The sequence below is a fragment of the Grammomys surdaster genome, unplaced genomic scaffold (genome assembly GCF_004785775.1).
Source record: "Grammomys surdaster isolate TR1022 unplaced genomic scaffold, NIH_TR_1.0 62, whole genome shotgun sequence".
In the NCBI taxonomy this organism is placed as follows: Eukaryota; Metazoa; Chordata; class Mammalia; order Rodentia; family Muridae; genus Grammomys; species Grammomys surdaster.
This window is the reverse complement of record NW_021604564.1, coordinates 20755670-20769318: the sequence shown is the minus strand read 5'-3', so window position 1 is coordinate 20769318 and position 13649 is coordinate 20755670. Positions and strand designations below refer to the sequence as shown.

The 13649-nt window shown below is 43.0% G+C and overlaps 1 protein-coding gene across 5 annotated transcripts in view; it reads left to right on the top strand.

Moving 5' to 3' along the window:
* The window catches only part of Trpc3 (transient receptor potential cation channel subfamily C member 3), a 65396-nt gene that overhangs the window by 30186 nt on the left and 21561 nt on the right, over nt 1–13649 (top strand). For 3 of the 5 annotated variants that reach the window (XM_028764061.1, XM_028764069.1, XM_028764087.1), the window contains 4 exons: nt 3928–4092; nt 7104–7320; nt 8695–8928; nt 11153–11417. In XM_028764061.1, the coding sequence (XP_028619894.1) occupies nt 3928–4092; nt 7104–7320; nt 8695–8928; nt 11153–11417 (881 nt within the window). The remainder of the gene's footprint in view (nt 1–3927; nt 4093–7103; nt 7321–8694; nt 8929–11152; nt 11418–13649) is intronic. The other 2 variants (XM_028764093.1, XM_028764078.1) reach the window with 1 other exon arrangement.

The following is a 13649-nucleotide window of genomic DNA, read 5'->3' as shown; positions in this document are numbered from 1 at the left end:
TGTGTGTGTGTGTGTGTGTATGTGTGTGTGTATTCGGTAACACTGTTAAATTTTTTATTCCATTGAAACATTGAAATGTTCTTATGTATCAAGCATTCTCTCTTTGGCACAGAAAAATCTCAAATCAGGGTATTATTTTTGTAATGACTTCAATTTGCTGCTCCACTGAAGTTGAAAAACAACATAAGAACCTTATGCTGCCGGCTATGGCAGCGTAGTATCATAAGGATATTTTTCCAGGAAATAGAGTGGTTTTAGAGATAAAGGTCTCTACCCTATTTTGAAGTTTGCTGAAAAGAAGAAAAAAAAATCTCCTGAAGGATTAGGGTTTTCTGCTCTCAGTTGCTAATATTGGATTGGTTTTATTTTTTTAAGATGTGCCTTATGTATTTGTATTAGAAGTTTTAAATTGTTGGGGAAAATCTATTTGTGTGGGTTTTTAATGGATTCAGTTGAGACGGTATTATCTCAAGAAGAACATAGGTTGTGCCCCTATTTTTAGGAAATAGGCCAGTTGGGCTGAATTTTATAACAGGTAAATGCTGGGATTTAACATACAGTAAGCGTTGGGCGAGTGTGATGTAAGCCACAAGGGTCAATGTGGGTCATCTCACAGACACTATGTGGAGAGGATGACCGTTACCCTGATGCATACCCTCAGACTTAAAGATGGCCCCGTTGGGAGGTGTGATAGGAAAGGGTCCAAACCAAATCATTATTTCTGTCCTCAAGCATTGGGGTGGCTCAGACCTATAATCCCAGCATGAGGAAGGCTGAGGCAGGAGGATTGCTTTCTGCTCTAGGCCAACTTGGACCTACAGTCCTCTCAAAATCTAAACACACACAGGCTGGCAGGGTGGCTCAGTGAGTAAAGGTGCTTGTTGTGAAAGCTTGCCCACCTAAATTCAATCCCGTGTCCTGGTTGTTTTCTCAACTTAGTACAAGCTAAGGTTACTTGGGAAGAGTAACCTCATTTGTCAAAATGGCACCACCAGATTGCCCATAGCAAGTCTATGGAGATGTGGGAGGGCCCGGCCCACTATGGGCAGCACCACCCCTAGGTAGATGGTCCTGAGTTTAAATGTATATTTAATATTTATACATTTTTAAAAACTGAGCAAGCCAGGAGGCAGCAAGCCAGAAAGCAGCATTTCTCTATGGCTTCTGCTTCAGCTCCTGTCTCCAGGTTCCTCCTGCCTTGAGTTCCTGCCCTGTCTTCCCAGTGATGGAAAATGACCGGAGAGCTGTATGTTCCTTTTGGTTATAGTTTTTATCACAGCAATAGAGACCCTAAGACACTCCTGATCACACATAGAAGTGGGAAAGAACCAACAGGTTGTCTTATAGCCTTCATATTGGCTCCATGGCACCCTCATGCTCACACACACATGCACACACAATGATGACGGTGGTGGTGGTGGTGGTGGTGGTGGTGGTGGTGGTGGTGGTGGTGGCGGCGGCGGCAACAGTGGTGAGGAGGGGGAGGAGGAGGAAGATGATGATGATGATGATGACAACGGTGGTGATGGTGGTGGTGATGATGACAACACAATTTCTGTGAAGTTTAAGCCCCAAGTGAAGCAGCGTCTTGGTTCATTGTGCTGCTATGATAATAACTGAGGCTGCATGAATTACGAAACAGAAGTGTGTCTTCTCACAGTTCAGGGTCCAAGTTGAAGGCATTGGCAGGTAGGACTGTATCCTCCAGAGGAACATAACAGTGTCCTCGTGTGGCAGAAGAATGGAAGAGCAAGTTGATGAACACCTTGTGACTCATTTATGACATCTTTATCCTTCAGCAAGGGCCGTGTCACCCCTTAGTTGGATTGCTGTTTTTAAACATAGAGTCTTGATAAGTTACCCAGACCAAGCTTGAGCTCCTAGACTCAAGGGATCCTCTGCCTCCCTGCACACCCCGAACTAGCTGAGACTACAAATGGACAGTGTTCTTGCCTGCTGGTACCACTTACTTTCTCTCACCTCCTCAGAATGTCACATGGAAATACCAGGATTTTGAAGGCAATGCTTTCAAGTCATAGCAAGCAAATATTCCCGGGGGGAGTGAGTTCATCCATCCAAATGGACATGGTGCATTTATTTCCTAACAAGGTACTTCCTACCTTGTAGAAACCTTTGGGTTTTTACCCTCTCCCCAAGAAAAGTACATGGCTGACTCCACAACAGTAATCTGATACGGTGACATTCGATGCTCATCCTGTGGCTCTCCTAGTATACCCAGTTCCTTGTCCTCAGCCTGGCTGGCTGCCAACTCCAGAAAGCTTTGTCTTGGATCTATGCAGCTTGGATCTCACTAACACAGCGACGCTTCCACTAACGTTTATAAGATGACTGTGTTTTACTGTCTTGACAAGGATGTGGAGTTCAGAGTTTTATTATAATGGCTTTTATACTGCATAAATGACAGCCTACTGTGTGCTCTAAAGAAATGACTGCTGAGGACTTAAAGTAGTACCAGTTCTGCTTTTATCTTGTGCCAAATACCAGTGCCGTCGCTGGCTGATAGTAAGTGTACAAAGCATTTTGAAGTGAGTGAACAAATATGATTGACAGGGGCTGTGGAGGGAGGAGAGAGACAGGAGAGAAATAAACAGGGAAGAAGTGTCTAAACAGCACAAGGCGGGAGTGAAGAGCTGGGGCTCTTGGCGGAATCCAAGGGGGCTTCACACAGACCTGGGAACTCTTCCGCTTTGATTGTGTCTACAGCCTTTCCCAGATGGTCACCTGATGACAACGTTAGGATGTGAGACAGTTTCAAAATTGTGAGCCATACAGGGGGGTGTGGTGGCCCACTTCTTTCATCCCAGGATTCAAGAGTCTGAGGCAGGATCCCAAATTGAAAACCTGCTGGACTCATAGATTGAGACCCTGTCTTAAAAGAAAAAGGAGGTGAGAGAGGAAGTTAGTAAGTCAGTGGTTTGGCAAGCAGCCATGGTGGGATAATCAGCTTGGGGTGCTATAACGAGGTACCATCGTTAGGGTGCTTAATAGACAACAGAAACTCATTTCTTACAGCATTGAGGCTGCAAGTTTGAGGTTAAGATGGCAGCGGGGCTGTTTCTGGACAGGGCTACCTATTGAGTTGTAAGCTGTTGACTTCAAGTGTATCAAAAATGTAGGGGGGGGTGTTGCTTATTATACACTAGCACCGATATCACCATCTCATATGCTCCGCCCCCAGACCCCACGGATGCCCTGCAGCCCTGCCTCCTAAGGCCAGCATACTGGGAGCTAGGAGTTCAAAATGTGAATTTGAAGAATACAATAATTTGACCAAAAGCCATGCTGTTTCACACTAAGTCATCCAACGAAGCAAGTAACCACTAGGCCAGCCTAAGCTACAGCGTGAGACCCTGTGTCAAAAAAAACTGAAGATGTTTTAGAGGCAAGATGTAGCACGTAGAAACTCTGTACAAGGTTTAAAGAACAAAAACAGGGCTAGAGAGATAATTCAGCAGCTAAGAGCCGAGCCGATGTGGGCCGTGCATAACCACTGTGCAGATCTTTTCATATCCAGCCATGGTACACGCAGCTCGAATGTGCCATACATACTTTTCATACATGTATTTTAGGAGTAACATGAAATTTACTTACGTTTCTCCTGCTTCTAGTCAACAAGAATGCAGTAACCGATTTCCTTTCCCATTCTGAATTGAATACACGGACACTGACAGGTGGCATGGTCGGGGCATGCTTTCACTAAAGAAATCCAATGTCATCACTTCCAGAGAGAAGTCAGTTACCAGAAGGACTGGGAGGAAGGGCAGCAGCAACTTTTCTCCTTTGGAGTCCACCTTATAGGAAGCAAGTTTGAACGATAAAGGGAAGACAAGGGTCTGAACAGGCTGTGTTCTGGACAGATACGTGGACGGGGAAATACTAACATCTCTCTCCCTCTACTCCCAACAGTTTGTGGCTCACCCCAACTGCCAACAGCAGCTTTTGACGATCTGGTATGAGAACCTCTCTGGCCTCCGGGAGCAGACCATCGCTATCAAGTGTCTGGTTGTGTTGGTCGTGGCCTTGGGCCTTCCATTCCTTGCCATCGGCTACTGGATTGCACCTTGTAGCAGGGTACTAGACTCCCCACTTCCCTCTGTGGTTGGTGAAATGTGTATCTTCGTTGGGAAAATTCGAAAACTAAAGTCAGACTCCCACCTCATGGGCTCTGCATTTTAAGTGACTTGACATTTCAGTGAGTGGATCAACTCAAGAGTAGAATCAGAGATGATTTGGTACCAGCAAGACACATTTGCAGGCATGATGTAGTAAGGCTTTTAGGTAGAAATCCCCATGGTAGACAGGAAGGACTAAATAGCCAGAGTATAGGAGCATGTGTGCAGTTGCTACTGACACGTAATAAGGAGAGCATGGCCGGCACTGGCTGGAGGAAGTAGCCAGCCATACCCAGTGGAACCACGAAGCAGCTGACTGCTTTCAGGGCTCTCATCTGAGCCTGTTAGAAGCACCTGGGGCTGAACATTAATTTAAGCACATGGATATCAGACGTGTTATTTAACCTTCAGTGATATCCATAGTGGGTCCTCAAGCCCTTTGTTCTTCCAGAAATTTCCAACGTGTGTAGAATTGGGGTCAGTGTGCTTTAGGTTGCTTTTTTTAGCACTGCTCAATTTTGCTTTGATCACTCTGAGGCCTTTTCCTCTCGACCTGCCCAAGTGGAGCTAGCTTGTGATTAAGAAATCCCCTACACAGATGTGGATGAGAATACAGGTCATGCTAACACAATCTGTCCTGCTAATGAAGGCCACTTCCCTGAGAAGGAGCTGTCCTTGTGCCTATATTCTGAAATCTGGTTTCTTCTCAATCAGAATCTGTTTCAGGCAAAACCGATCAAGGCCACTTATAAATGACTCTGAAAATCTACCATAGTTCAGCAGTCTCTTCTAGGTGTTTATATGTGTAAAAACGTTTGTTCATTTTACTTCCTTGATGATCTGTCCCCATACAATAAAAGATAGAAAGCTTGTCATTCTGACCAAGTTCGATGACTGCTGGATTCTTTGTTATGTATCTTGGAGAAGTTATTCTACAATTCTTTAAATACATAAACACTAAAGACTAGAACATAAATCACAGAAGAGCCTGCAGAGAGCAGAAAATTATAACCCAACCAGTTTCCCTTTCAGGAGGAAATACATCATAAAGTTCTGGTACCCAATAGTCCATCTCTTCAGGTATCTCAGTCAATTAGAGCAGTGGGTATCTTGGGTGCATACTTTGCATTATATAAAATGACAGTTTGGCTCACTCTGTAGTAGTATTTCATCATAAGAAAAATAAAAGGTTGGAACTTAGCCATCCCTAGAACCCATGTGTGCCTGTGCTTATTACACAGAGTAAAGAGATACCTTGAGAGCTATCAGGCTGGGGTACCTTAGTTAATGAAATGCTTTCCTTGCAAGCATAAAGACCCAAGTTCCATCCTAGCATCCACATACAAAGCAAGGTAGGAAAGTATTCGCCTATAGTCTCAGTGCTGAAAAGCTAGAGACTAGAAGACCCCTGGACTAGCTAGACAGCCAGTCTAGTTAGGTGGCGAACTGTCGGTTCAAAAGCCAAGGTGGAGAGCACCAGAATGACCTTTATGTTGAACTCCAGCCTCTATGGGGAATTCTTAAACTGGGGACAAAGCTAAGCATTTAGAGCATCTATCTAGTGTGCATGAAGCCCTGGCTCCAATACTCTCAAACAAACAAACAACCCCTCACTCCCACATATAGCCCATTTTAAAGATAAATATACTGCTTTCTTTTCATCATATTTAAAGTTTTAAAGAGAAATCTTTAAGAAAAACAGACTTGGCAACTCCCAAGAAACAGCATGTGCCTTGGTAGTGATGCCAAACTCGGGCTCTGTAGCCGTCTTGGCACCAAGTTGTGTAATTGTACTGTTGCTTGTTTGTCTAAGTCCGGTGTGGAAAGATAACAATTGTCTGTATGCATGCATGTTCAGATTCAGAAATACTTGACACTCTGTAGTTATTTGAACCAACTAAGGTTCTGGACATTTGCTTTAAGTTAGTTTTGTGAATGTTAACCAAATCTTTTTAAGGGTCGTGGGCTGAGTTAACATTCACGCTTTGAATGTGCAGACTAGCTCATTTCTATTGGAGCTTGAGACATTTTTGTTTTGTTGTGTTTTGTTTTGTTGTGTTTTGTTTTGTTGTGTTGTGTTGTGTTGTGTTGTGTTGTGTTTTTCTGAAACAGGGTTTCTCTGTGTAGTTCTGACTGTCCTGGAACTCACTCTGTAGACCAGGCTGGCCTCGAACTCAGAAATCCGCCTGTCTCTGCCTCCCAAGTACTGGGATTAAAGGCGTGCGCCATCACTGCCCCGCTCAAGCTACCTTTCTTAGAAGTTCTAATTATTGTATATCTCCCTAATATGTAAGTAGTAATTGATAAGATATTTATTTTGATTCTAATATTTTCTTCCTTTTAAAATATGCGTGGTATGAGAATTCTGGATTATTTGAAAATGAAAGCTAAAATTTGCTTACGCTGTAGTAATTTTTTTCATCTTCAAAAAAGCTTTTAATGCCCTATGTAAGTCTACAAACTCACATATTTTTTCTAGGCCTAAGAACTTTGATTTTATATAGTCATTCATGCAAAAATAAGAATAAGAAGCCTGTTGCACACACAGGTTTCCAGAAGGGCACATGAGTTACAGAAGAGCAGACCTTAAGAATCTGGATTTCCAAGACATTTGAAATTATTTTAGAGGAAAAGCTCCCTAAAAAAAGAGTAGTTTTCATGATACATATCAGTTGGGCAGTCCAACCTTTTGACAATGTGACTTGACATCTACAAATGCATTGAGCAGCTTACATAAGTATACTAGGAAACATATGGCCCAGAGGCCACAGGTTGGACAATCCTGAAGAGCTCTTCTGAAGCAAGCAGAAAGTGTTCCAACTTCCTTTATTTATTTGTTTTTATCTTGTATAATGATTGTTGCAGATAGAGGCCAAATTTTCTAGAACATCTTCTCCCCCTCCCTCCCCTTTCCTCCCCCGTTTCTTCCCCTCCATCCCATCTCCACTCCCCCGCTCTGTTGTATTACAGCTGGGGAGAATTCTTCGAAGCCCCTTCATGAAGTTCGTGGCACACGCTGCCTCCTTCATCATCTTTCTGGGTCTGCTTGTGTTCAACGCCTCAGACAGGTTCGAAGGCATCACCACACTGCCAAACATCACTGTTATCGACTACCCCAAGCAAATCTTCAGGGTGAAGACCACCCAGTTCACATGGACGGAAATGCTAATTATGGTCTGGGTTCTTGGTAAGCCTCTTAAGTTCCCTAACTTCTATTCAAAAAATAGTTACTGAGATGATTGCTGTTTTCTGCTAAAACTATTGTATTGTATATGATGAGAATAACATCATTAAAGCAGTAGCTAAAAGAGAAAATAACTAGATGGTTAAATAGTAGTTAATGCACACAGAAAGGTATATGTTCGCACTAAATCATTAATATGGACCTGTTTAATTGAAATACTTGCATCTGAAGAGCCTTCGTTATATAGAGCTTTAGTTTCAGGGATTTTAGGAGTTTTTCCATTTTCAGAATGCTTGTTACTTCACTTCTGGTAACTCATTTTGAGAAGCTATGTTAAAGGAAAAATTCAAAGTAGTGTGAGAAAAAAACATTCTGCTCCATCTCACGAAAAGGAACTACTCTGAGCATTGACTTCTATCCCAGAATCTTTCTGTGGTCCACTCCCACTGTGTGGTCCTTGCTGCTCTGAGTGAATAGATTAATTCTTCGCTCAATCACCTTACAGCCTCAACCTGGAGCAAGCCATTGTTTTATGAATTTTATTGTCAGCTTTATCTTCTTAAAATATTACAATGTAACTGGGCACTTGGGAGGCAGAGGCAGGCGGATTTCTGAGTTCGAGGCCAGCCTGGTCTATAGAGTGAGTTCCAGGACAGCCAGGGCTACACAGAGAAACCCTGTCTCAAAAACCAAAAATCAAACCAAAAAAAAAAAAAAAAATGTTACGATGTGTCTAGCTGTGGCCCTCGGGTGCATACATCTCACACATTGGGTGCATGCACCCGAGTGCAGCCAAACACTTTGGAAATGATAGCATATCACCATACCAAAAGGTTAGACATCCATATGTGCAGAGTTAGGACAATCTGTTAAACTGAGTATTTCATCCTTTTTGACTCAGATGACATTTTCCTCTAGAACTGGGTCAGTTTTAGACCGTGTTCCTGGCCGCCCCAGTAGGCTGTGGATGGAAAGAGAGACTAGAGGAAGCCGTGCATGATCCTTGATGACTGGGCTTGGTTATTGTTAAACGTCTGCAGGGACTTTCTCACCCACAGTCTTACTTGTACCCCTACATTACAATGATCTGAATTAATTAGTTTCTTTGATTTCAGTGTCCCTTTTTTTTCTCTACTCCTCCACAATCCTCTTGGAACAAAGCCTTGGACTAGCAGAGTTCCCCTTGCTTCTTTCCTGTCTCCCCTGATCCGGTGTCATGTGTGTTTCTTTCAAGTCTGTCCGGGTGGAGTCTATCTGCCCCAAGTGGAAGCTTCCTTTCCACTCAGCTCCACCAGGAGGCCCCAGCACAGTGTGCACAGAGGAAGGCGCCTCAGCCTCAGCGGGAAGCTCTAATTCAGTCTCTGGTTTCTCGTGCAGGGATGATGTGGTCTGAGTGCAAGGAGCTGTGGCTGGAGGGGCCCCGGGAGTACATCGTGCAGTTGTGGAATGTTCTGGACTTCGGCATGCTCTCCATCTTCATCGCCGCGTTCACGGCCAGGTTCCTGGCTTTCCTGCAGGCCACGAAGGCGCAGCAGTATGTGGACAGCCACGTGCAGGAGAGTGACCTGAGCGAAGTCACGCTTCCACCTGAGGTGCAGTATTTCACCTATGGTGAGTCATTAGCTACGGGGTCCTTTCCTGAGTCCAGAAGGGCATCTTGGAAAGCAACGCCCCCTGTACGAGTTCGGGATGTTCTAAGACCCCAAACGATTCCTGAAACCACTGACAGAATCAAACCCTACAAACTCTGTGTTCTTTCTCACAAGTAAATACATGCTTGTGATAAAGCTTGATTTGGAAATTAGAGATCATAATAGATTAATAACTAGTAAAACACAAAAATTGTAACAGTATACCTTAATGAAACTTCCAGGATATACTATAATAAAACTTTCAAGCTCTTGGGGCTATTGCACAGCCCCTAATGTATAGAGACTGTCAGTCTGGTAAGCTAATGGCTACTCAGGCACTAAGAGCCAGGCAGCCTATACACTGTAGGTATGCTGGACAGAAGGTGACTCATGCCCTGTGAAGGAGAACCAGTGGGCACTGTACTGCTACTAGGCTAGGCAGTTTAAAACATAGAAATTGTTTGCTTCTGGGATTTGCTGTTTGATTGTTTCAGACCACAGTTGATCATCAATTGCTGAAATTATGGGATGCCAAACCTCAGATTCCTAGACAACCACTGCATGCTTAGCATGAGAAATTCGTAGAGTGTTTGTGGGCAGTGGGGCAAGCATGAACTCCAGACTCTGAGAAACTAGATGCTCCATGGCATGAAATAAAATGAATGAAAATTCAGCAGAGGCAAAATATAGAGGTTAAAGTTCATACATATGAGAAGGTGGAGGAAACTATAGACATGGAAGAGGATGCTGTGCCTTTCATATGGCCAGGACATACAGGTGGAAGGACACTGGTGCCAGCTTTGCCAGCACACACCAGTATTAAGGGGCTGTAACTGGCAAGTCTTCTTCATTATAGTTGTATGTTAGTCAAGCCTGTAATCCCAGCTACACAGGAGGCTTAGGAAGAAGAATCACAAGTTCAAAGCTACACAGTTCAAGGTCAGCCAGGGCAACTTAGTGAGATCCTGCATATAAATAAATATAAAACAAATTAATTGAACAAAGGCATAGAAATATTGCATAGTCCTAGAGTGCTTGCCTAGCCCAAATATACTGATTAAAATATATGCACTTTACTGATAAGAAACCCTAAAATACAGACTTTAGAAATTCTGTGTGATTAGGACTCAACATTGTGAGGATACTTAAACAGTTTTAGGAACTCTCCAAAATGTAGAAATTGCAATGCATGCAATTTAATGCAAAATACTGATGACATTATCAACAAGCAAGAGTTTTAATGTCCTAAGGATACTGGGTCAAAGGAGCAGCTAAGCACCATTTAACGTTAAAGAATTTAAATCTTGTTTTATGTGACACATAATTTTGACTGTTTCTATAGCCTGTGTATTTAGTTGGCCGGACAGGAATTTATTTATTTATTTGGGCTTCTTTACTTCTTTTATGTATGTTTTTAAACTTCTAGGTCTTATTTCTGTTTTTATAAAGAGAGGAATACCACTGGGCCATTGAAGGCAGTGTCTAACACACAGCGAATAGTCAGCAGATGCTAAGCTTGTGTACAGTTGTCTACAGGGAAGCCATTCTTTTGGAAATGACTCGTTTGCACAGAATTAACCACTTATGATTTCATTGGCTTGCCAGGGAACTAAATCTGCTGTAGGCTTTTGGGCCCTCACTCTGGGTCTGTATCTAACATACTTATGCTTCCTGTGGCTTAGATCTCACAGGGTCAGCACTGCTATGATTTGTGATATTCTCCCTAAAGGCTGTTGAACATTTTACTTGTGTTAATTGACAGATGAAATCAGTTTTTTCAGAATAAGGTTATCTGAGGCTTTGCCTATAGGACGGCAAAGTAACCAGAAAATAAAGCAGAAACCTCAGGGTGGGGAGAGAGTATCAATCGCCTCTTGGCCTGGACATAGTCCACAACCACAAAACTGTGTCCCCGCTTCATATTTCATTCCATTTCTTGCCAGATGAGACTGTCTTAGTGTCTTTATAATAGGGTTTCACTCATTGAAATATAGGTATTGTGTCTAGTTTTACATTAAAAAAAATGGAATCTGGACAACAAATTAAATTACCAGTAGTTTCAACTGAAGCAAGAACCACCTGTCTATATAATAGATGTTTGCAGTATTTGCCTTGCATAGTTAGAAATAAATATTTTTTAAAACTCCATTTGTAATATCTCTCCCTCTCTCCCTCTTTTACCCCTCCCCCCTTCCCTTTCCTAGCTAGAGATAAATGGCTCCCTTCTGACCCTCAGATCATATCCGAAGGCCTGTATGCCATCGCTGTGGTGCTCAGCTTCTCCCGGATTGCATACATCCTCCCTGCGAACGAGAGCTTCGGGCCCTTGCAGATCTCTCTCGGGAGGACTGTGAAGGACATTTTCAAGTTCATGGTTCTCTTCATCATGGTGTTCCTGGCTTTCATGATTGGCATGTTCATACTTTATTCTTACTACCTTGGGGCCAAAGTAAATCCTGCTTTTACCACGTAAGTAAGACGTCATACTAGAAAGGTATAAAAAGAATTTCTAACAGGTCCAGCAAATGAGGAAGTCAGCTGTCGTAACGAAGCTGTCCTCAAGAGCAGAGAAATAGTCCATGAAATCAGTGTCTGCAGCTGGTCATGCAGGCCATTAGTCCACTCTTGCAGTTCATCAGGATTTGGAAAAATACTGGACCAAATGGGCTATTTTAAGAAAATTGGCTGGCAAATGTCTAATAGCAGACAGCTCTTACATTATAGAGAACACTAAATTTAGCACGATCATTTTGATGTCTGTATTACTCTTCTAGTTTCTGTGTTAAGGTTTTCATCAGGCGTGAGTAACAGGGATTCAAGAATCAGGACAGCTCCTGAGACGACAATGCCAACCTCAGCCCTCCCTAAAGATTCACCTCCTCCCTGAAGCCTTTCATGATTAACCCCCATAGTCACTATGACTGTTAGGTTCCCCTGCTGGCATGGAGCTACCCTAGCTGTGAGATCATCCTTCTCACCCCTGGTCAGCTGGTTGTCATGGGGATGAGGTCTCCCTGTAGACAAGAATATCATAAATCTCACCACCTTCTCGTTGCTCTCATATTGCCACAGCTGCAAGCCAGCAGCACAGTAAGTTCCCTGTAGGTGAAGTACAGAATCATGTCCTTGGAGACATCTGAATCGTCTTAAAGTTAACTCTTAATAGTTATTGTAGAGTAGGTCTTAAAGGTAAAGGAGGCCAGAAGCTCATTTTATTGTAATAAATGACAAAAAGAAAAAGAAAAGAAAATCCTGTGAAAGTCCAATGGAGTCCCATTGGAGAATGGACAGGACCCTGCACAGGGTCCCTTCCTCACAGCAGTTCATACGGTATGTTACTATTTTTCTTTTCTTTTGAAAGGTGACCTGGCAACGCAATATAGTGGAAAAGAGTATCGCTGGAAAGTCTGGCAGACCAGGGTTTTAACACAGTTCTGCTATTTTCTAACTGCGCCCTTTGGTTAAATTACTGAACATTTTCCAGTGTCATTTTTCTCATTTTTAAAATAAGCATGATAGATTTTTAAATAAGGTTGTCGTGAGGATTGCATAAGGGTAGTTATGTAAAGTCTCTTGCCCACAGTAGGAGCTGCGGTGTCCTTTCCGTTCTAACTCCCTCATTTCCCACACACACCTGGCCCACAGATGCTGCAAGGAAGTTTGCGCAGGTACCAGAGGAAGGCGCGGGGTGGGTGGCCCCGTGAGTAGTTGAGTAAATGCAGAAATGGAGGCTAGAGTGGTCTGTCTCTGTCTCTGTCTCTATCTCTGTCACTCTCTCTCTCTGTCTCTGTCTCTCTGTCTCTCTGTCTCTGTCTCTCTCTTTTTGTCTCTCTCTCCTTCCCTCTCTTCCTCCCTCCCTCCCTCTCTCTCTTTCTCCCCCTCTCTCCCCCTCCCCCTTTCTCTTTCTCTTCTCTCTCAGAACAGAAGCCTTTATCCTCAATCCTCTACCCCCAGGAACTAACAACATTTCTAGAACATTCTAGATGTCCCAGTGTTACTGGCTGAGTGGTTAAATGAATAAATAAGTAAACTAGCATTTAAACCTTCAGGTCTAAAGGCTTCGTTATTATTTAGAATTTGTTTAAAAAATATTTTAAAGTACTGTCTTCCTAAATCATTTTCATGGGAGGGGGAGAGTATTTTCCACCTGTGCTTCATAATGACCTTGGGTGGCAACTGTTGAAGGTTTTTATGCAGTTCACAGATGTGAGATCACGTGACAAAATGGTCTTAATGCCCTCAGATAAAAGTCGTATGAGAGATGGAACCTGATGCTTAGTCTGGCATGTGCTACAAGACTGGGGACTACCATCCCGGTGTCCCCACCCCGTGACCCTTGCAGCTTAGAGGAGGTGCAGCTGGCTTTCAGAATCTGTACCCCACATGCAACCAACCATGGATCAAACTATTCTTTTAAAAAATTGTGTCTGTTTTGAGCATGCACCTCCTTTTCCTGCCACCATTTCCCAAACATTGTAGTATAACAATTATTTGCACAGCTTTGTATTATATTTGATATTTTAAGTAACCAAGAGATGGCTTAAATACTACAGGAAGTGATATACTGCTAACCTAGAAATTCAACACTGGACATTTCTTTGGGATTCCCTTGCACGTTCTCAGATGTCGATGCCCATGAGGATCTTGGAGCTAATTCACTATCGATAGCATGCTGACTGTGGATTCTTGTGGCCAAAATTT